This window comes from Canis lupus, chromosome 4 (assembly GCF_003254725.2).
Source record: "Canis lupus dingo isolate Sandy chromosome 4, ASM325472v2, whole genome shotgun sequence".
Classification (NCBI taxonomy): Eukaryota; Metazoa; Chordata; class Mammalia; order Carnivora; family Canidae; genus Canis; species Canis lupus.
The window spans coordinates 41,620,961-41,645,423 of NC_064246.1; the positions used below are offsets into that span (position 1 = coordinate 41,620,961).

At 41.4% G+C, this 24,463-nt stretch overlaps 1 protein-coding gene across 5 annotated transcripts in view; it reads right to left on the reverse strand.

Moving 5' to 3' along the window:
• Window positions 1–1,251: 1,251 nt before the first annotated feature.
• The window catches only part of KCNIP1 (potassium voltage-gated channel interacting protein 1), a 345,209-nt gene continuing 321,997 nt past the window's right edge, over window positions 1,252–24,463 (reverse strand). For 3 of the 5 annotated variants that reach the window (XM_025434122.3, XM_025434123.3, XM_025434120.3), the window contains exons 2-8: window positions 14,096–14,220; window positions 13,220–13,289; window positions 11,656–11,726; window positions 10,837–10,944; window positions 6,303–6,407; window positions 5,336–5,398; window positions 1,252–2,125 (exon numbers count right to left, since the gene is read on the reverse strand). In XM_025434122.3, the coding sequence (XP_025289907.1) occupies window positions 2,078–2,125; window positions 5,336–5,398; window positions 6,303–6,407; window positions 10,837–10,944; window positions 11,656–11,726; window positions 13,220–13,289; window positions 14,096–14,220 (590 nt within the window). In that variant the 3' untranslated portion in view covers window positions 1,252–2,077. Of the gene's footprint in view, window positions 2,126–5,335; window positions 5,399–5,706; window positions 5,759–6,302; window positions 6,408–10,836; window positions 10,945–11,655; window positions 11,727–13,219; window positions 13,290–14,095; window positions 14,221–18,586; window positions 18,620–24,463 lie in introns of all 5 variants that reach the window. The other 2 variants (XR_004814985.2, XM_025434121.3) reach the window with 2 other exon arrangements.

Sequence of the window (24,463 nt, forward strand, 5' to 3'; positions counted from 1 at the left end):
TCTAAAGAATCCTGATGCCCAGGCCTCACTAGCAGAAATTCTACTTCAGTTGGTCTGAAGTGGGGCCCATGCACTGGCAATTTTTCAAAGTTCCCCAGGTGATTGTGATGTTCAGCCAAGGTAGAGAACCATGGCCTAGAAATTGTATAGCCTCATGATGCAGGTTCAGACCCCGCACATGGGAAGGTTCATAAATACAGATCCTCTGCTTGGGCCTAAGTGTGTGTGTGCTTTGCTAGGGGCTGGCCACATGTCTAGCAGTCCTAGATGACCACATGGCAGCACGCAGGAAGCCTGGAGAAACAGAGCTGCCTTCTCTAAAGTTTCCAACCATGAGAGGCAGCAGCCAATGGCAATCAGACTGGGAGTATTTCATGAACCCATGACATGTTGTGGCCTGCTCTTGCTAGTGGTCCATGGGCACTTAAGGCTTTCCTCTTCACTGCATCTGTTTCCTCATCTGCTGTTTGGATTCAGAGAATATCCATGCCTCTTTGAACTGACTACAGATGAATGAGATTTGTGTGTGGTACCTTCATTGCCTTGGGGTGAGGGGAAACAGACTCTCCTAACAGGAAGGCTCTATGATAGAATGGGAAGAGTTTGATCTCTAATGGAGCTGTGATACCCTAGGCAGGTCCCCTCACCTCTGAGCTTCAGTGTCGAAACCAGGAAAATGAGGACTCTATCTCCTAGAATGTGCTACATAAGCATGAAATGAGATGTATGTAAGACCCTAGTAGAGCACTTGGCACATACTAGGGGTTCAGTAAATTGATTTCCTTCCAAAAATGCCATGGTTAGCTCTTCATCTTTTTAATGTGATGTTAAATGAGGAATCTAAGACAGTGTCCAACATAAGTAGTAATTTGTTGTTTATAAGCTGAAGCCACTTGGTCAACCCTTGGACTCTAAGCCGCTCAGCAGAAGTTCCAGCCACCTCTTCATCTCTGTATCCCCAACCATACCATGAAGCTCCAGACTTTCTATACCAGAGGGTCTTGAGAGCAGTAATCTTGTTGGAAGGAAGGTGTTGTGAAGGGTCTCCTCTCAAAGACATATTTGTTTATAGTCACAGTATTTGTATTTAAATGGGATGCTTGCTTGGGGGCAGTGGAGGAGGATGCTCTGACTGGCACTGGGTCTGGCACACAGAGCAGGTATTAATAACTGGATGACAACTCAATGGACGAGCCTTCCCTTTTCACAGCTTACCTTTTCTGGTCGATGGAGTCATGGAAAAAATGAAGATTAACAGTATAAGAAATAGTTCTGTTTATTGATTAGAACATGGTATAAAATTACAGCAATTTGCAGGCATTCTGGGCTTTCTGGGAGGGGCATGCAGTGCTGGACTCTAGCAGGAGATGGACTGAGGGCATGGACCACTGGGCATTGGCTTTCTTCCTGGGCACATTAAGGGACTTGCATTACCAGCACAGATGTCAGTGTGAAAAAGAATTATTGGTTCTTGCCTCTGGAAACAAAAGATGTGGGCAGTTTGGGTCACCAGACAAGGCCATGCTTAAGAATTCAGTTTTATCCTACATATGTTAGGTGCTGGCTCTCCCAATCTAGTCATATACTGATTTGTATTGTTCTGTGTAATGCACATTCTTCCCATCAAAATAAGGGAAACAGGCACATTGGTTTGGGAGGCCATCAGAGGATGGTGTGCATTTGGCTCAGGTCATCTTGCTTCCAGATACATCAAGGTCTGCTGGACTTGGAGGTGGTGGGCTGGGGCACGCAAGCAGAAAAGTGTGCACTACTGTTTAAGCTCAAGCAGAGGGACCTTCCATGGGGCAGCAGCATGAAGAGATGAGCATGCTTCCAAAACAAACCCAATTTAATCTTCTCTCTCTGAAGAAGATGGAGAAGGAAGGGTTGGCAATCAGAGACTGAGCCACGCGATGCTGGGTTCCATAGAAAGTCTCCAGTGGAGAATTCTTCCAATTTGTAAAAGGTGTTTCTGTCCCAAGAGTTGGTGTGTAGAATCAGAACAAGGGCAGATCAATGTGTTAAGAGGTGGTTGTTCAGTACAACGTCTCTGAGAGCCAGATGGCTATGTCCACAATTACATGACATTTTGGAATAGTTGGAGGGACCTCATGATGTTGTCATCCTGGAAGGGGAAGAGGAGGGAAAGAGAGGATGGTTAGAACTCTTTGAGGTTCCTCCTTGAGAAGCTCTGTAATGGTGAGCATGTGGGTTTCCCATGCAGAAAGAACTCTGCAAGGGTATGAGAAATACAGGGTGTGTATGTGAAGTACAGGGTGTGTGTGTGAGGGGGTGGGGGGGCGCTAGAGTGTGAGCAACTCAAGGCAAGAAGCACCTTCTGTGGCCTTAAGAAATTTGTAAGAAATAAATTATCCAGTGAAGCAGTATTACTTCTTTTAAGAAGTTCTGAGCAACTGCATTTTATCAAAGGATTTTTCTACATCCACTGAAATGATTGTGTTTTAAAAAATTCTATTATGTTATTAATTATATTGATTCTTGAATGTTAAACCAAACTAGCATTGCTGTAATAAACCTATTTGTTCATTTTTAAAAACCCATTACTAGATTTGATTTTTTTCGCATCTATGTCCAGAGGGAATATATTAGTCTGAACATTTTCTTATTTTGCAATGGCCTTGTCATGTTTTTATATTAGAGTTATGATATCCTCATAAATCAAGTTGAGAAGTTTTTCCTCTTTTGCTTTTCTCTGAGTTTGTATGAGACTAATATCCTTTCTTCTTTGGAAAGAGTTTGAAAGAATTTACAGGGTAAGGGATCTATGTCTGCCATTTTCTTTACGGGAAAAATGTAAATTAGAGATTCAATTTCTTTAACATAGATAGGACTATTCAGATTTTCTATTTCTTTTTGTGTTAGTTTTGATAAATTATATTTGCAAGGAATTTGTAGATTTCTATGTTGTCAAATGTATTGAATAATTAACTATTCTCTTTATAATGTCTGTAAAACCTGTAGTGTTGTTACCCTTTCCATTCCTCATACTGATAGTTTGAGTTTTCTATCTCTTTCTCTTTTGTTTAAATCAGTCTTGCTAAGCACTTACCAATTTTATTAATTTTTGAAAAGAGGCAAATTTTGGTTTTGTTGATTTTTTTATTGTATGTCTCTATTATATATTCTCCATTTTACATTGTTCTATTGTATATTCTCTGAAAAATATTGAATATAGAAAATCTTCAAATGTTTAGCTATTAAGCAACATACTTTTAAGTTCATGAGGCAGAGAAGGAAATATTTTGAATTAAAATATACTGAAAATATGACATTAAAATCTGTGGGATCTAAAACAGTACTTAAAGGAAATTTTATACCTTTATGTGAACACATTGGAAAAGAATGGCTGAAAATAATGATCTAAATCTTCATCTTAAAAAGCTAGAAAGAAAACCCAAACAATTAAATTAAAATTTAGAAGGAAGGAAGAAATAATTTAGAGCACAAATGATGAAACAGAAAGCAGATGTATAATAGGAGAAAAAAAGAAAGACAAAAGTTGACTCTGGGTATCTGAAATCTTTTAAAAGTTGCTAGAACTTTTAAAGTAAGTCTATGGGTTCTGGAGTCACGTTGTCCAGAATTCAAATCCCAGATCTGTCATTTATAGCTGAGTGACCTTAGGCCAGTTATTGAATCCCTCTGTGCCTCAGTTTCTTTACGTGTAAAATAGCATCAATCATAGTATCTACCTAAAGGTGGGTTGTGAGCAAAAAATAAGTGAATTAATGAATAGCTATAGAGGTTGCTAATGTGAGAAACTAAACAAATTTAAAAAACTTCGCTCACCTGTGAAGCAAAGGCAAAAAGGCAAACCGAAGTAGGGCATAGAATTTAAAATTATAATGATGGAGTTCAGGTTCCATCTCTGTCACCTACTCTGCCTTAGCCATTTCTCTTAACTTTGCAATCTTAGGTTACTCTTCTTTGAAATGGGCATGATCAATACTCCTGGGTCACCTGGTTCCTGAGGATTAACATGTTGAAATATTTCTAGCCTTGTTGGTAAATAACTGCTGACCTGAGCCTTCTACCCAGCATCTTTCCCTCTGTCTATCTGGTAATTGGCCCAGGACCCCTGGAGCACCCAAAGGTCCATTGGCTAACAGGTTGGCAAGCTTAGAAGGGTTCCTCTAGGGCACTGCCCCATGGCATTTGTCAACATCAGTTAAGAGTGGTCGATTCTCAGTCTACTCTCATTATTTTTTTTAAATTTTTTAAATTTTTTATTTATTTATGATAGTCAGAGAGAGAGAGAGAAAGAGGCAGAGACACAGGCAGAGGGAGAAGCAGGCTCCATGCACCGGGAGCCTGATGTGGGATTCGATCCTGGGTCTCCACGATGGCGCCCTGGGCCAAAGGCAGGCGCCAAACCGCTGCGCCACCCAGGGATCCCTCTACTCTCATTATTAAATATGTTGAATATCACCCTGGATATAGTGCCACCACCTCTCAGGGCTGTTAGTGAAGTTTATACATACACCTGAAACTTGGTAGGTGCTCGGTATATGTTGATAACTTCTCCCTGGTTTTGTGCATCTCCTTTTCTTATGGGTAAATTCGGAGTAACTGTGTACTTTTCTGAAATAAGGTGGGGATAGAAATGCATTTTTCTAAAGTAGATAAAAGTAACTATTTCCAATTGAGTTTCTGGCAGAGACTCTGGGCTAGTCTAGCCTTAAAATGAGTGAAAATGTGGTCCAAGGACCTGCAGCACCAGTATGACTGAGGAGAGTGTTAGAAAAGTAGCCCCTCAAACTCCCTTCCAGACCTATTGAATTAGAATCTACATTTTAACCAGGTCTTTAAGAAGGTTGGTTTGCCCATTAAAGTTTTAGAAGTATTGATCTCCAGGGCCATTTGTGTTAAAACAAAGATTTCTACAGCCTCTCCCCACCCCGCCCTGCCCCATCTAGTGTTCATTTTCAGTATCACTGGGGAATTCTTGGGCACACTATGGCTTGAGATTCACAGCCTTAGATTTTTTTCCTCAGTTACTCCCTTGTAGTCTAAGGAGCGGAAGCAGGTTAAAAAACGAGTATTGCTTAACTGGGAAGTCTTTGGTTTCACAGAGACCCCCTCTGGGCTTCCACATCCCCTCCCCCCCAGTCCTTCTCAGGCTGTCTGGCTCAGGCTGTGTTTACCCAAGACCAACCACAGGCCAGTTGGGATTCTGAGTTGCTCTTGGTGGAGTTGGTGGTGAAGGCTCTGACCTGAGGTCACAGGTTTCTCATTCTCTCCCTTCTGCAGACCCCAAGCCCCCAGATTTCCTTTCCCAGATCTAGAGGTTTTATGCTCTGAGGTCTCTCCTTACCTCTTGGCAGGATTCAAGAAATTCGTCTAAAGTCACGATGCCATCTTTATTTTTATCCATTTTCTGGAAGACACAACAGGAAGCACTTTAACAAACCTGGTAATCTGCATTCCAAAACTTTCGCTTTGTTAACCACCTTTGCCCCGAGAATTAAAGTGGTCTTCCACTGGCCAGACAACCCCACCCAGGCCCTGGTTATAGCACTTTGACTCCCATGAACTTCCTTAAAATGGAAAGACTTGCTCCAGACTCTCATCACTGGATTATTCTGCTGACACCTAACATGTCTTCCCCAGACTCTCTCCCAGCCTGTCCACCTGGCAGAGAGAACACTGCACATGAGAGGTTCGACTTCGGTCTCTGTCACTTACTGTGTGACCTTGAGTGAGTCTTTAAGCCTCTCTGAGCCTCTGCTTTTCCCATCTGCAAAGTGAGAGGATTAGACTAGAATGAGCTCGGACATTCTTCAAAACCCTACCACTAGCCTTATTATTATTATTATTTTTTTTTTTACTAAAACACCACTATAGTCATGCCACTCTTCTACTTGTGGAGTAACAGTAGTCACCCAAGCAAGGCTAAACCTCTTCAATTAAAGATCTCAATTCAACCCACCTTTGTTTCCAACCTTATTTCCCATCACTCTCCGGACATAAAACCTTAACAACTACATAAACATGCTTAATGGCATCTTTTCTGGCTACTCTGCTCCACTAAGGATTTTTATGGAACTTAGAGGCTATACCGTAGTATTTATACTTCATAATATACTTCCCTGTTCTATTCTATAGTAAATACTTGCTTACTTAATGAGATCATCTCTTACTTGAGGTCAGCACATCTTGTGATTCTTTTCTGTTTTCTACTATGCTTAGAACAGAGTTGGACAGAACCACTTGTTCAGATGCTTGTGGATTGACTGGTCTAAATTGGGCTTAAAGCTCACACACATTGTGTGGGCACTTACCTGGAAGAAGACATCTACATGCTGCCTTGGAGTGTCTTCTTTGAGCACAGGGTATGTGTATTTCCCCATCATGTCATAGATGGCTTTGACAATGTCCATCATTTCCTGGAGAGACGATATGGAAGTACAAAGTGGGAACCATGAAGTCAAGCTCTTTTTAGGTGACAGTTTGAGGCTCCCTGTCACCTTTGTGAATGAAGGCAATTAAAAGGACTCTCTTCAGCTGATGAGAGGAAGTTAGAAAGCAAGCTGAAGGGGCTATATTCTGGGAGCCTCCTCCTAGAGAGAGGGCAATGGAAAATTGTCTTTGCCTTCAAAAGCTGTTGGGTTAGTTACCTTTTCTTGAGCATTATCCTCAGTGAGGGGTTATGTGTGGGATTGGGGTGAATATGTTTGTGTACTGATTTGCCCACACCCCATTTTTGGAAGACTCTCTCCCTACTCCACAATTCCTTTGAATGATTGGGTGGGTGGCTGTGTTTGTACTGGGTGACTTGTCCCTGTGATCACAGCTAACTGGAACAAAGGTGGACATCTGACTGAAGCTGAGCTACTCTGTTTTTCTCTCTTGAGAAGCTTAAGTGATGAGGTGCAGAAACTGTAATCAGGAGTGATAGAACCCTGGAGCTCAAAAGTCAAGTGGATTTAGGACCAGAGTCGGTGCCACAGGCAAGCCATTTCCAGGTTTTAGCTGAGGTTGAATGAGAGCAGACACCTAAAAGTTCTGCAGAAGAGTAGAACTTCTGTGAAGAGTAGAATGAAGCAAATACACAAGAAAGTAGAGGAGATGGGAAAAATGCAGGGAGAAAGAGAGAGAGAAGAGAGGAAAGTAGTAGAGGCAGGAGAAGAGAGTTAGGGATTGGGGAGACACAGAAATCTTCCCATGAGCACATGCAAGGGCACTTGCACACACACATACACTTACACACACTCTCTCACACACATATACATACTCACATACACTCAGGCTTTCGGAGAAAAACAAATGAAGAAGAAAAACAGTTACAAAGACTGAGAGAATCCCTAGAGGGACAGTATTTCAGAATGGTTACCCTATAAACTAAAACCTCCTCTTGTACCTCCCCACCCCTATGTTGCTAGCAATTTGTGTCATTCCTGCAGAGGAGAGTGTGGCCATCTTGATCTCAGCAGTGCTGGAGGATGGGGAGGGAAGAGAGAGGGAAAGAAGAGGTGGTGGTGGCGGGAGGAACAGAGAGAGAGAGAGAGAGATTGGAAGCTAACAACCTTCTAACTTCAATGGGGATTACACATATTCCATCAGGCTAACTGTATTTTTATAGGAAACCTCTCAACTTAGGCTAGTCTGTGTTGATGATTTTTTACCTTTAACCAAAAGACTACTTTCTATAGAGTCATTCTTGTTTGATGGCCTGATAGATGGTACAAATCCCATCATGTTTTCTTTCATCTTTCAATGCTTCCCGATACAGAATAAGTGATTATTAAATACTTCTTAAAAGAGTTCTGATTCTTAGTTTATAGCTATTTCCTCAAGAGTTTGTGAGGACCTATGCTCAATCCTAAGGTCCCTGCATGGGAGGGAGCCAAGTAACTGTTGAGTGGCTCTGTGATGTTCTGATCACACTGGCCAAGCATAGTATTCCACGGCCCCTCCTTGGAATGCAAGCAAGAGGGCACAGGAGGACGGCCTTGTCTTTGAGATCTATGGAGACCCAGGAGACAGCCTCTATCCCGGGTTCCTTGTCTGCTACTCCTGGTTCCATGTGCTTATTTTATTGTTTTTGATTCATTTATAACCTATCAATAGTTTTAGACTTACACAAAATTGCAAGAATAGAACAGATGTTCATGTATGTATACTTTTGACCCAGCTTCACCTAACTTGCCAAAGCACAGCACAATGCTCAAACCCAGAGAATTAACAATGCTACCACAGTGCTATAGTGCTATTAACACAACTATGGGGCTTATTCACATATCATTAGATTTCTCCCTGGTGTCTTTTTTATGGTTAAGGATCCCTCATCTATCTAGTTGTTGTGTCTCATTCTCCTCTAAACTGTGATGGTTTCTCACTCTTTGTCTTCAAGACCAAAACACTTCTGATATGAGTACTAGTCAGTTATTTTGTAGAATGTCCCTGTTTGGGTTAGTCCCTGGTTTTCTTATGATAAGATTGAAATTACGCATTTTTTATGAGAATACTATAGCAGTGATACTATATCCTTCTTGGTGCATCATGTCAAAGAGGTATATGGAGTTGATATAATCTTATTAATGTTGATATTAACCTTGATCACTTGATTAAGGTGGTGGCTGCCAAATTCCTCCACTGATTTTAGCATCTTTCAGTGGATCTTGCCTGCAAAAATTATTACTGTGGTATTTGTCTAATGCTGACTTTGTATTTCCTTTATTCATTCTTTATTTATTAATTGGAATTCTCCTTTAAGGAAGAGTTGTCCCTTGTCCCTCATTTATCTGTGAATTCAATTATTCATTTGAATATATATTTATTATTTATTTGAACACATATTATTTAAATATATATAATCTATAATTATATATATTTAATTTAGTAGGGACTCAGGCATGTTTATTTCATCGCTTATAATCTAATATTAGCATTTTTAATTTTGCTCCTCAAATTGTTCTGGTTTTGGTGACTGGGAACTCCTTCAACTGATTCCACATATCATCCTTTCCCCTCCCTCCCTCCTTTCTTCCCTTCCCTTCCCTTCCCTTCCCTTCCCTTCCCTTCCCTTTCCTTTCCTTTCCTTCCTTCCTTCCTTCCTTCCTTTTTAAAGCACTCCAATACTTTATAGCACTACAAGGTACTCCAGGCTCATCTTCTGTTTTCTTGTTCTCAGTCCTGGTATCACCCAATTCTCCAAGGAGACTGGGTCCTTTAATTGGAGAATGGTGTTCAGAAACCAAGGTCTGGGTGCAAGATACCCTCATTGCTAGTGGGCATCATTGCTTTTAGGCCCTCCCAACAAACAGAACTAGGAAATACATGTCTCTATCCATGTGTTTCTTTTAAAATGTGGGCTTCATAAGTCCTTCACATCCACATTATCAAACGTTTCTTTCCTGAGTATCTTTTATAAGAGAGGGGACTTAAAGACCAATTTTGATTGCTCTCTCAGGACTTTTGTTGCCTATAATTTGGAAGAGATTATCTCCAAATGATTGCCAGGGGGAAGTTCCAGCTAGCTATATTTTCTAGGAAGCTACTTATCCACATTTTCTTTTTATTTTAAAGGGTACTTTATTAAGGCTACCATCTAGAGAGATCTATGGGTATAAATGGGGACCATTTTGTCTAGTCTGCAGATAAGAAAGAGGGAGCCAGGGTTAGTGAGATTATTCAGTGATGAAATTATGGCTGCACAAAGGTTGAAGACTGTGTTATAAGTCCTACTTTAGGGTCCTTTCTTTATATTTTTGTAAAGTAGTATTGGAATATTTTGGAGTATCATATATTTGAATAGGTATAGAAGCATTAAATTATTTGCAAAATTGAGATAATATTATACATACTATTTTATAAGGTGATTTTTGTGTAATCACCTTGTGTAATGTAATGTGTCAGATGAATTTTTATATCTTCTCACTTTTGTATGACCTTAAATGGCCACCTGCTATTCCATTACATGCATTTACTGGAATTCATTGAACATATCTGTTATTAGTGGATATTAGGGTCTTCACACTCAAGGGATCATCTACCACTTTATTTGCAGCATCTAGAACATCTAATAAGCCCTCAAGTATATGTTGAGCAAATACTTGACTGAATGAACATTATAGAGAAGCTTGCAAGATTGAAGTGAGAATTGGAGATGATATTTGTAGCTCTAGGCACTGCACCTGGCACATAGAAGCTCAGGGAGTGGGATGTTGCAGGATGCTATGTCCAAGCTACAAATTAGATACTAAGACACAATGGATATCAAAGAGAGTTTTGAGATATACCTTTGAGTATTTCACTGTCTAGATACCACATGTACTTTGAGGCTGTAAAAGTGTTAAGCAGTGAAGATTCAGAAATCGTTTGTCATGTCTTTAGAGATTGTCATACCTGCCATCATCCCTTCTGTGGTTTTATTAGAAGGCAAAACAGATTGTGGCCAATATGATCCTATTGTAGTCTCCTCTTCCTCAGAAATCTCCCCTCTCTCTTCTAGACCTTGCTTTCAATTGTACCATTCCAACATTTAGCTTTAGGTTGTGGCTGTTAACCTGCTAAATGTGAGTTCCCCTGGGAAAAGTAACTCCACACTAAAATCACTGACACCCCTTTTGGAATGTGGATTGAATACATGTGACTCAGTAATAATGAATCTGCTTAATCCTTTCTTGAGTACTTGGGAACTGTGCAGGGTGGAACAATAGGGGGAGGTCAAGGTGACCTTCACCAGGAATCAGCTCTGTTAGCCCCAAAGCAGGTCCTTGCTCATTCAGACAATTTCACCCTCATGACTGAGGCTGCTTTCTATTAGATGCCTTCATTGTAGTTCTTTCATGCCCCTAGCCTCAGCTCACTTACCTCTTTGTTTATGTATCCATCTTTATTGATGTCATACAAATTAAATGTCCACCTTAGCTTCTCATGGACGGTTCCTCTCAGTAAAATTGACAGAGCAGTTACAAAGTCCTGACAAGTGGAAGAGGCATAAATGACATTAACCACCAAGCCATGGGGTGGGTGGAACCTCTGTCTTTGGATCAGACTCGATGACTGCTTTCACTGAATTATATCTCCCATGTCCTCTGTCCTCTGAAGGATGTGGTCAACCTCAGGGAAAGTACCTCCTCTTTCATTCCTTACCCTGCCACATTTTAGGGGATGGAGTCTCCTTCAGGAAGAATGTATGTGCTGACATCTCCAGACCTAGGTAGACACTGCCTAATCCCACACCTGCAATTATCCCAAGGATGGTGGTACATTCTACTACTTGAGTTCATATTCCTGCCATACCACTTCCTAGCTGGTTGACCTTTGGAAAATCACTCCATCTCTCTTTGCCTTACTGTCCTCTTCTGCAAACTGGTAATAAATAATAGAACTCTACTTTGTAGGGTTACTGTGGGGACTAAATGAGTTAATACATGCAAAGCACAACTGCAGTCTGTCATGTGGTTAGCTCCATGTGCACATGAGCTATTAAACTGTTATCCTTAGTCCCTTGAGGCCCTGAGCTCCTGGAGGGGAAGGGCAGCTGCTGCTTCTTCCCCTATCTTCAGGAAATGCTTGTTAAGTGGACAACACACTGAAATGTCTGATGATCCAACAATCCCTTCAATATGCCACAGCTTGAAGGAAGAGTTTGGGGGGGGGGCGTCTAGGACTTGGGGACAAGCATACCTCGAACTTCACGGAGCCTGTCTGGGTGGTGTCGAAGGCGTGGAAGAGGTAATGGGCATACATGCTGGCATCTGCAAGGCACAGAAGGAAAGGTAGGTGACAGGAGCTGGGGCTTCACAGAGGGGAGAAAGAATCCTTGGCAACAGTGATAAAGAGAAGAGGGTGCTACTGGGGTGATGGGAAGGAGGAAAGGTGGTAAAGGCAAACCCACCATGGAATCTGGGACCTGTATAACTGTCCTGGGGTTTAGGTAGGAAGTTCTTAGAGCAAAGACTGACCCTTGCCCCTATATCTAGCCATCCTGGGAGAAAGACTCTCCTGCCTGCTGCATGGATAATTCTTGGTGGGTGAGTGACATGGCGACTGTGTGCAGAAGATGCTCTCATGAGTGAAAGAGCAATGCCAGGGAGTGAGCACCCACTAGGGAGCAGACAGACCTGGGCTTGGCTAGCAGCTCTGTCCCAGTGTAGCTCTGTGACCAGAGCATCTCTGAGCTCCTCTTTCCTGTCTCTTACAAAGGGATATAGCAAGATCTATCTCTCAGAATTTTGGAAAAAGTGTGTTAACTTTTCACATAGTCATGTCATCAGAACCATCACCATGTCACCATCACCATCACCAAACTCAATGAAATCTTGCCTACCACATGGTCAAAACTCAAGAGATTGAGGCTCAAGAACTCAACAACAGTGATTCTGGAGCCAGCATGGTGTGAAGCTGCCTCCCCACAACCTGGGTAGGGACCCTATCCTGAGTCCCCACACCTAGGAGGGCCCTGTCTGCTGCCAAAGAGGCCCAGGAGAAACAGAGTCCAAGAAGTGTTTGGGACACTTGGATCTCCATTTCATTAGGACCCAGGGAAGGGGTCCTGCAGGAGATAGCTCCTGGGGGTGGGAAAGGAAGTGGCATGTAACACATGGAAGCCATGGGGAGAGCCACTGATGTCCTAGGCCCATGGAGCCAGAGTAGCTTCCTTCAGGAAGGAAGGCATGGCATGGCATGGCAACACAGTGGCCTGTGGCCTGGCATACTCGCTAACCTGGACTTACATGCACAATTTTATGTTCCCTACGTCTTTATGGATTCATTTATTCCTACAGTCTCTGGTATTTATTAAAATTCTCTTTCAAAATTCCACCTTGCCTCAGCTGTTGTGAGGGAAAGAATGGAGGGCACGTGGCACAATGGTGGGGCCAACACAGAGAAGCTTTTCATCAGATGCTTGTGGGATTGAATCCTGCTCTGTCACTTACTAGCTATGTGACCTTGAGTGAATTGCTTAACTTCTCTGAGACAGTTGCCCCATCTGGCATATGGTATAGTAGCTGCTTTCTAGAGCTGTTAGGAGACTTTATGATATTTATTAATCTCTCCTCTCCTGAAAATGATCCATTTCAGAGCTCTTTTCCGCTCAAGCTTTAGCTAATTCTTTATCTTATACTAAGGGAATGAAATCTTACCCTGAGTTGTTCCTGACATTGAGGAGGAGAAGCATGCACTTGGAGGAAGAAAGGCTGTTCACCAGAAAGGGGGCTGGAAAAGATCTTTTGAAGATCAGACTCACCTCCATGGGGGAAAAACTGAGCGTAGATTTGTTTGAATGTTTCTTCATTGACCACACCACTGGGGCACTCCTGCATGAAGGGGAGACAGTCAGTGGGGGGGGGGGAGGATGGGGGCCCACCCCAGAAGGAGGAGACTGTGTCCATCCTTGGGGTTTAGGTTTCCTCATCATCCCTGATGAGTAGGGACTGGACAACCACCCATATGCTTCTGTATCACCAAGTGAGTAGCTGGGAGTTTACCCTGCCTTAGGACTGGAGCTGCTTTGCAAAATGATGAGGCTTTATCAGAGAATAGGTACTGTGAGTTGGAAAGAGCATGGGCTTTGGGCTTAGGAAGACCTGGATTTGGATCCTGGTTAAGCATCTTCTAGGCTTTATGACTTTGGGTGAGTTAGTCTCTGATTCTCAATGTCCTTACCTGTAAAATAGGGCTAATAGTACCTTCCTGACAAGGCTATCATGAAGTTTAATATAGGAAGTAATGTAGCAAATTAATACTTTGGAATTCAGGCTTACACATCAGTCTCTGTGAGCTCAGTTAGCACAGACTTAAGTCCCAGCAGTCTGGGGCATGGACAATATTGACAGTGTGAATGGGTTATACTAAGGCTAAAAGCTGGGCCAAGGTGATTTCTCCAAGGTTGCGCCTGCTATCCTGTGAAGTGCCTGGGCTACTGGCCAGTTTCCCATCTATAGAGATTGCCTCATTCTTGCCTGGAGTCTTTCTTTCTAGCCAGGTGATCTTGCTCTCATGCCCTCTTTATAGAATTGGCCTTTCTTTTACAACTGCATATATGGAAGAGCTCCCTAATGGGCCCTGTTGGCATTTGGGTGGGAAATCCTGCCTGGGCCTTCAGCTTCCCTGTGGGCCTTACATTTTTGAAGCCTCGATAAAGGACTTGCAGCTCCCTCTTGGTAAAGTTGGTCTGGGCCTCAAGCTGCTCCAGTCCCTCTGGCCGATGGCAAACCATGGTCATCTCCAACTCATCTTCAATCTTATCTGGAACCAGAGGAGATGGAGTTGGAGTGGCTGACCTCAGTGGCCACTCGTCAGACCACAGTCTTGGCTGTCAAAAGAGTGGGTGGTGTGACCTGGGACACAGGGTCGTGGGCTGGGGTCACAGTGCAGATGACCTTTCTGCCTTGATCCCTCCTCCCCCACCTCCCCTGTTCCTTGCCTAGTCACTTCTGTCTTACACTTCGTCTAGCCATAACTCCAGCTGTGTCAGATGCCACACAAGAAGGGAGCTTCAGGCAGGAGAGAAACACCTTCCAAGTGGAGATGAGGGTAGATGGGCTAAAAATAAGTCTATACGAAAACATTTCCCTTTTTTTCAAAGTAACTTCTTCACATATTCAATTTGCTGTCCCCCTGAACCATCTGAATATTCCAGAGAGACACAGGTAAGTGAGTGGAATCATTAACAGCTCCCAAATAGCAAAGAGAAAATCTATTAAATATGTAGAGCAAAGTCTTACCATTTGGTACAATTAGATGAAGCTAATACAATTTAGCAAAAAGTTCCAATTATGGCATGTTAAATATTAATACAAGAATATGAATGTATTTTATAGAGTTGTTTTATAATATATACTAGATATTCTTAAATAGGAAAATGACTTAAATGGGAACCAGTTGATATAAATCAAAGCTTCTGAAGCATTTGAAGGGCTCAGAAAACAGTTGTCTGAAGTAGCAGTGTGTTTCTCCACTAAGTATGACAATGTAATGTAATTTTCCACTAGTTTTTGAGAAAGTGTCAGTTAAAGCAAGAGATTTGCCATTGCCTCCTGAAGGATCACAACCTCCAAATAAGTGGAAGTTTCAATGTTTTACCATCCCAGAAGGCTAAATGAGTGTTTCCTGCCAGACGCTTTCTATAAATTTACTCCAATCAAGAATCAATTGTCGGCTAACCTTTTCTGCCCGTTGTTGTCATGCAGACATTACCCAATCCATATATTGAACGACTGTAAATCTGGTTTGGCAAGAATAGTGATGAGATGGGCAGGGTGCTGAGAATGCACACACACACCATGTCACATCCCATGACCATAGAGAGTGGGGACAGACTGCATTTCTGTCTGAGAGAACAGGGTGAGCAGGTGCTTAACACTGAGTACATTTCTCCAGTCAGTGCCAAGTTCTTGCTACCAGATTTTCTCTCCAATTGTCACTTTTTCTTTTGAGACTGTGATCTCAATACAAAAGGAATCCATCAAAGTGAGTTTGTATCTTGGACATCTTCCCTAAGGAAATGGACGTTTGGGTAAGGTTCCAAGGGAGAGACAGAAGAACTTGGTAATAATCCCCAATGGTTGTCTTTCGTATGTGCTGGGCAACAGGTATCACTTTATCCTCCCGGGAGTAGGGCAGATTATTCAATATAAATAAGATACTCTGATAATACAACATAGCTACAAGTGACTGATTTCTTCGTAATTCTTACAGAGCCTTTAATTATTGTTATGTTTGTTACTAACAAGTTAAGTAGTAATTACCTAAACACTGCAGCATTTCTATGTAAATCAAAGGGCCAATTTCCCTAAAAAAACAACTCTCCCCACATAAATCTAATTCAGAAAACTCACATGTATTTTTAGCTCATTTTAAAAGAGAAATAAAATTGTTAGTTTAAATCTCCAGTATTAGATTTAATAGCAATTTTATTTTGAAAAGTATACAGATATTTAAAACTCTGAGAAGAGGTGAACTATGAAAATGTAAACCAGGAAGACAGAAATACATTTTTTGGAAGAAATGATGTATTTTTGCAGGTGTCTGGTATATATTTCCCAGTTTAACTTATCCAGAAGCTAAAAAGACTTCTTTTACAGTGTTGTCTCATTTCTATTAATCTTCTTGTGATTGAATTCTTCACCAGATCAGGGAAGTCTCTGCGGAAGTTTGAGAGAATCTTTCTGCTTCATAAGCTGCACTTACCATCTCCTTTATTATAAATGCACTAAGTAGTTACTGAAATATCAAATATTAAGCCCACTTCATTAAGGGAGAAATCAACTTTATCAATAAATGGTTTGTTTGCTGTCTGGGCAGCAGGATCAATTTCCATATCGGATTCAGTAATATCTGAATATTGGGATGCTGACTGCCAAGCTTTGCTTTGCTTTTGCTTTTCATCACCTTCTAATTGTCAGGCTGTGGTAACATCAGTCACTGAAGGAAATTCATGTCTTTGGGGCTCGAGATGCTGGGAAATAGCTTGCATGTCTTAAACCAGTGGTTCCCAATTTTTTTTTGTTTTACTGTGTTTCAGAGGAAGAGCTACAATTTACATCACAATCCAGTATGCACAAACATATAAACAAATATTTTATGAAATATTTTGAAGCAAAAATCTCCTTAAACACTTTCCCCTGTTAATGTGAGATGTACTCTGTTCTCACTTTTAGTCTGGTCCTTTCTAAAATTATGCTGATTGTGACCATCATGTGTCATGACCTGTGGATGTAAGACACTAAGCTGTCTATACATGTGGCAACTTTCTAGAAGGGCCCACATCTCAGCATCCCCTTCCCTCATGCCTGCTCTCCCTTCCCAGCCTTTGTCTGGTTCCAGCCACTGTAAAGACATTCTGAAGAGATTTCTGAAGGGGCTTCTGAGGTTTTCACATTCCTCCTGTTGCACCTACCCCACTTCCCACCCACCTCCAGGGAGTCCCTGGGTGCTGCCCAGGTGGTCCCAGTAAAGGAAGCAGGGCCGCTCAGCTACTTGGATGGAGGAAGAGGACAACAGTTAATAGGTGGGGAGCCTCCCTGACAGTTTCTTTTTGAGGTCTGCTAAGAGTCTGCAAGGGAAAATATTGCTTATTGTTACTTTTGTTATTAAAAAATTAAAAGTAATGGTGAACCAGTTACTAAGTCAGACTGAGTTTGGATGATAGTCATCAAAATTAACATAGAAATGTAATACTATGGCGATAACTACATAACAAGAATAAATTAGAATACTTTCTGTTGGTAAAGTACTTTTAGTCTGTAAAATGTTGCCATGCCTGTTGTCCCATTACAACCTTGTATGTGTTGGGGAGTGAGGGACCATTACCCTCTCTATCTGAATATTAGATATTTTAAACATGTGGAGCCCATGTTAAGGAGATCTCTTCCAAGCTCTGTCACTAAATGGCTTTGCCTGAGTCACACAGCCAGTTTATGACAGAACAGGACCTAGAATCCAGCTAGTCCAGGGTCTCTTTTATAGATCTGGCTTCCAGTGCTCCTATACTGGCTTCCGCTTCCCTCAAACACAGACTACAAATTGGTTTGTAACCAACCTTACAAAGTAACAAGAGCAGGGCTCTGTGCCAGAGTTCAAGTCAGACCCCTAGACTATGAGCTGTAGGAGGAGGACCAAGCCTTTGGTCTCCTCCCTAGTGAGGTGTCTCCTTTGCTAGCTCCTTCTCCCTGGACTAGGAAATAGTCTCTCCATCATGGCATCTCTGGGTTGGATTTTATAATCATCCATCTAGTTTCAAAGTTACAAAATGGTGGCCCTCGACATAGAATGTAGTCCAAAGATTGGTCTTGTTTGGTGTATAAAATGTGGTGGGTTTTATGTTTTTGGAATTAACTGACAATATTTAAAGATGAGAGGTTGACAAAGTCAATTTTTAAAATTTCTCTTGGAAAATGGGATTATCTAACAACATTGATCTTAAATTCTCACAAGGCAATAGTTTACAGGAGCTGAGCAGTAGCTATTCCCTCTGAGCAGCCAATGCCTCTATTGCTCCCTTTCTTCACCTGTGGCTCACTTAGCTCATTTATGCTACCTTCCTGGCCCCATTGGCATTTGAGTTTTTGTGTCCTGATTTCTGCCTGCTTACCTCCCACCTACCTACCTTTCTCCTACCTCACTTACCACCCAGTCAACCAACTTTTCTCTCCCTATTTATTTAAACACATTCCACTTTGTTTCACAAAGGACTTAAAACTGATTATATGAAATAAATATAATAAAATAAAAAGAGATAAAGTAATAAGAAAAAACCACCCCAGAAAATGTTGAGTAGATTAGGAGGTCAAGACCATGGGGAAAAAGAGAACTTAGAAATTCAGGTCATTTGTTCCAAGCAGTGACTAACTTGAGCCACAAACTGGCTCTGAGCTTTTATATATGTCTTGTTGCCCATGAGAGAAAACCATAACAATTTCATAGTGGGAGCAAAGCTTTTCCTATAACTTGTCTCTAAAGAATGTTTCCGACTGTTTCTAGTAGGGTTTGCTAACAAGGGGCAAAGAAAATTGGTGAGTGAGTAGAACAATTACAAAATATAATTGATTAAGAAGCTCTTCTTTTGAAAGTAATGTGACCAAAGTAGTCAAGTTAGTTTAAACTTTTTTACCTCTCTGATACTGGTAATACCACCAGGCGATGTCTAGGAAAAAGTAAGAAAACATTTTACCAAATCCATTCATCAAAAAAACAAAACATACTTTTATTTTCCATGGAGATTGCACTCTGAAGGTGTCCAGGTCACCATACAGCTCGACATATGCAAAGAGATCTTGTAGCAGGGCTGGGGCTGACCTTTTCCCTATTCTTTTCCCACAGTCCGAACAGGCAAGAGCAATGGGTCACCTCGCAGTGCCCACGGCTCCCAGCAGGGGGCTCACTGAGCATGCCCGCAGCCATGCAGCCATGCAACCTGAAGAGAGATGGAATGGCATGGGGCAGAGGATGCACGGATGTGAATGGGTCCTTGGAAGTACTCGCATATTTGATTGAAAAGTGTCTTATGTGATACCCTTCACAACAGAGGCCCCATTGTCCCCCTCTGCCGCTTTGACATTTGAATCTGCACGTTTTGTAGGATTCTATATTTGCTCGGTCAACCATCATCAAAGACGTATCTACTATGCGCATTTCAGTGAACGAAACAACTCTATTCCCTGCTCTCCTGGAGCTTACAATCTACAACCCTTCTCTCTCCTTCTCTCTTCCCTTCTAAAGCTTGATAAGTAGGGGGTGGGCTGTTGAAAAAAACTGATTAGCACATTAGGACGGGTGAGCAGAGTGGATGCAGGTGAAGTCCCCTGGTATGCTGAATACAAAACATAAGACAAATCATCAGACCTGGAAGATCTGCTATGGCACGATGGAGCTGGGCGGGTCCAGGTCCCAGAAAACAGGAAATGGGGGGCTTTACTTGCTGCTCTCCTGCTGGTCTTTTGGGGCCTCTTTAGGGGTCAGCTTGGTTTTTCCTTTGTGGGCCATTATTTGAACTTCCTCCTGTCCTTCCATCACTCCTTTGTTTTTTTTCCTTCCATCACTCCTGATGGAGAGAGTGTGTCATACAGCCCAGCCTTCACTTTAAGTGTGTTTTGATCACTTCCCACCCACATTCTCAGACAGCAGTGGTTTATTTTCTGCTGTCCCTAAAGGTGGTGGTACTGTTAGATATCCACTCATAAATATTTCTGTCTTGTGTCCTGACCTGAATCCCCTGGGAGAAGCTTATTTTGCCAGATTTACTTGCTTTCTTTTATCAATCTGATTAATCACATTTACATTCATTTACTTTTTCTAATAGATAAATTTTAGAGCAGCTTTAGGTTTACAGAAAAGTTGAGCAGAAAATACAGAGTTCCCATGCCTGTCACCTCACGGTTTCCCCTTAGCCCTGGTATGATATATTTGTTCAGCTGATGAACCAAGATTAAAATATTTTTAGCTAACATCCATAGTTTACATTAGAGTTCATTGTGTGGTATAATTCTATGGGTTTTGACAAGTGTATAATGGTCTCATATTCACCACTACAGCATCCCACAGAATAGTTTCATAGCCCTAAAAACACCTTGGTAGCATTTTTGTGGAGGTATATCTATAAATATGTATTGACCATCACTGCCATGCCAGGGATGGGTTTGGAAAGAGGTGAAAAGATGTACTGTCAGTTCATATGGAGCTCTCTGACCGGCTGGGAGATGCACACAGAGACCAAGATCACAAACTCAAATGCCACCAGTAGTCAGTATGGAATTTAGATGAGTCAGGTGCTAGGTATACACCAAGAGAGACTAGCAGGGACTGAGAACTGGTGAGTCATTGCCCCATTAAAGGGGAACAGCTCTTACACAGCCAGTTGTTATTATGTAGAATTTAGGTTCAGGGAGTCCAGATCTTTAGATTTTTCTCAGGAGCTGCTACAATTAAAAGATTGTATCTTGATTCTTAGCTGTTATTAATGAGCTTAACATTGGGAACATACAGCATGAGCCAAATATAATATTCCTATTCATAGGATGCTATGGGTTGCTGGTCTGGAACTCTTCCTTGGTAAATCATGCCAAGTAGCAAGCAGTGTAGATCTGGCTAAGACACTTGGGAGCCAAGAAGGAAAAAGCTCTTGATGAATGTCACCTGGAAGGCATAGGATTGGAAGGGGTGACAGGGATGGCTTCAAGAGAAGGTGATAATTTATTTGAATCTTCAAGGAAAAGGGGAACAAGGGAATAGCCTATGCAATGATACATAAGCCAAAAGGCCCAGGAATGGTGAGCTCTCCTACAGCAGAGCTGACTTCTCACTGAGAACAATTTGAAAAGGAGGATTAAAAAAATGAATCAATTAAAAATTTTAAAAAAATTAACATAGTAACAACAAAAAGACACCTGAAGCCTGGGGGTGGTGGGGAGCAGGGGTAAAAAGCAACACATGTGTTTGAAGGCACTGGAGAGCTACCAAGGTATCCCATCTTTAGAAGCCGTGATTCTGGAGGGAAGAAAAACTCATTAAGTGGCTTGACAGTCGATGCTGTTGTTCATCTCGCAGTGTATGCTGATTTATAAGTGGCATGGATAATGAGCTTGAGAAACTGAGCAAAAAGGGTCTGCTAAGAGCAAAAACGTAAGCAGAACTTTCACCAATCTGGGAAGACAAAAATAGGATCAGTTCTACTAAGACATTCAGGGCTCGAGGGGTCTCAGAGGAGGGATGGATGCATAGACATAAGCCTAATTGCCTGAGCTATCCCAAGGGACAGAGGTCAAGGGAAACGAAGCAAGAACTGTACCCCAAGGTTGCAGAGCTAAATGGAGCTCTTGGCAGGCTCACAGTGTAATGGGGTATCAGAGTCTTCTAGGAGGGGGTTCCTGGTGAACATTCAGGTTTTCAGTTTGGCCCGGAGAGGACAATGTTCTAGGAGAAAGGGCACATCAGAAATAGATCAGGTCTTTCAAAGATCGAAATCCAGCCTCAAAACAGCCCAGTCCCCATTTGGATTAAGTTCATCTGCTCCTGCTCAGTTACCTTGCACGAGCTGAAGGCTCAGCCAGATAGTGTTCACATTTTGTATTCTAATGCTCACCACTCATTGAAAATTTGCCAGACATATTAAGAGACTGGACCGACAGAAGACAAAATATAGTAAATAGATTCATCGGTGATCTAAATATTGGATTCATCAAGAGTGAGCTTTAAAATGATGGTGAAATATGCTCAAGAAAATAAAAAGATGGAGATTCCACTAGAGAATCAGAACCTATAAAAGTAAATGAAAAGTCCTAGAATTGAAAAACATGCTATCCAGGATTAACAACTAAATAGATCAGTTTAACAGCAGGATAGTCACAGATGGAAAGAGAATTAGTGATTCAGTGATAGGTCAAGAGAAAAATATACAGACTGATATACACATAGAGAGAAACATGGAAAATACAAGCCCATAAAAGAGACATTGGATGTGAAGAAAAGTTCTAACATATATGCCACCGGAGTTCCTAAAAAAGAGGAGATAAAAAATGATGTCCAAGCAATATCTGAAGAGATAACAACTGATCATTTAAAAAACTGGATGAACGAGATTGAGCCACAAATTCAAGAAGCATAAACCCAAGCAGATAAACACAAAGGAAGGCACACTGAGAACATCACAGTTAAACCTGAAATACAACGACAAAGAGGAAACCTTTGATATAAGACAACAAACTTCAGATAAAAAACAAGCCCTAACTCAGTACTGCTTGTGAATCTGAAGACACAGAAAAGATAGAGGTGAAAGACGGAAAGTGATACAACATGCAAACACACATCAAGCAAGCAGGCGTGGCTATGTTAACATCAGATTAAGTAGAATTTCAGGCAAGAACCTTTGCTAGAAGAGGGAGTTTGCATCATGAAGGCACTATCCATTAAGAAAATACAACAATTCTAAATTAGTATGCACAAATAATATAATTTTCAAATACATACAAAGCAAAGACTAACAGAGAAAAGGAGAAATAGCAAATTCACAGTCATAACTGGAGATTTCAAAACTCCTTTCTTAGCAACTGATAAAAAAATCGATTAGGGTAAAGAGGATATAAGCAGTGCAATTAACCAATGTATCTCCATTGATAGGAGTGGAGCTCTTTACTCAACTGCCACAGAGCTCACACATTCTCAAGTGCTCAGAGAACATTGACCAAAACTGACCACTTCTTGAGTTATAAAGCCAATCTCAACAAAGTCTAAAGAACTGAAATTATTCAGAATGTTTTCTTTTTATTTGTTTATTTATTTATGATTTTATTTCTTTACTCATGAGAGACCCAGAGGGAGAGAGGCAGAGACATAAGCAGAGGTAGAAGCAGGTTCCCTTTGGGGACCCTCATTTGGGACTTGATCCCACGACCCTGGAATCACGACCTGAGCCAAAGGCAGACATTCAACCACTGAGCCACTCAGTGCCCCTATTCAGAACATTTTCTACCCACAGTGGAATTAAACAAGAAATCAAGGGAAGAAGAAAAAAAAAGACATTTCCAAATGTTTGGAAATCAAACAACATGGTTTGAATTCCTAAGAAACCCATGTATGGAAGAAGAAATCTCATGGAAACTAGAAAGCATTTTGAACCAAATGATAATGAAAATACGACATATTGAAACTGTGGGACACTGTGAAAACTGAGCCCAGAGGGAAATTTAAAGAGCATGACATACTTGAGCTGCAAATAATTTAGGTGACAGTGTGCATAAAATTGAATGCCATGCTGCCTCTTGAAATCATATTTCTAGTGCTTCCAATGGTTCATTTTCAGTGTGCCTAAACTATGTTGGTTACATTAAAGACTGTATTAGAGATGGCATGCTGGCATTTGAAAATGTGATCTTTTCTCTCTCCTTAAACATGGTTGATTGGTTTATTCTGGATGAGTTTAACACCATCTTTTGGTTGACAATTTACCCCATTATAATGAGTGAAGATCTCGGTGGCACCTGTATGGAACCAAGGGTGAGGAGCTGGGGTATGGTGGTGCACAGAGGGACGAGTTTCATTTGGTCTTGAAGTATAATCCTGGAGGCTGAGATTCTTATAGCCAGGGCTTGGAGGTTAGTCATAAACTCACTCAGACACACACAGCACACACAACTCATCAGCTCTGAATTTTATAAACTTAACGATGAGTCCCGGGAGTGCTGAGCTGAGCTTTGATAAAGATTTTTTGAGTGTTCTGGACATTTTTTTCAGTCTTCTTGCTTCAATAAAACTCAAATCATGTTTTGCTCCAAGCGTTTGTTCTCTTAATCTTGAAGCCCTCCTGCCCCTTTTAAGCAAAATTGAATTTATACATTTCTCATTCATTTACACTTCAGTCCTGAAAATCTTCTGGAAAAAAGAGTCCTATAAAAAAATCTTTGAGTACTGCTATTTCCATTAGATGGACTTGAAAATTCTTCCATATATAGTGTATTTCAGTTCTGTGACCTTTCTCTCAGAATAAGGGTGTTTTTGAATGTGGCCTTCAGATCAGCATATTGGGTGTAGGTATGTGGAAAGGGAGTGTCAGATGTTCCTTGGAAAGTGGTGGTAGTAGAAATTAACTGTCAGAAATATAATGTGATTATTAAAAGTCCACAAAGTCATTAAACAGACCGTGACATAAATCACAACTCTGTTGTGTGACAGCATGAAATTCACACATTTTCCAACAAGACTGGAAAGACAAACTACTAGGAAAGAAGCAAATCATTTAGATCCCAGGGTTGGCAGCCCTAAATGATGTCTCAGGACAAGGAGCAAGGTCACATACGTTAGGGACTCTTGTGTCCCTTTGCTTCCATGGCAACATTGCAGTCCAGTTAAGCCCCTGGCCAGGCTGTGAAATAGTGTCTCAGCCACAGGTGGAAATCTCTAGATGATGTTTAAATGGACTCTATCTGAAAAAAGTATTCTGGATGATTTACTTAGATGGCACCAGTAGTCTCCACAGCTCCAGGGAGCAATTAGTCAC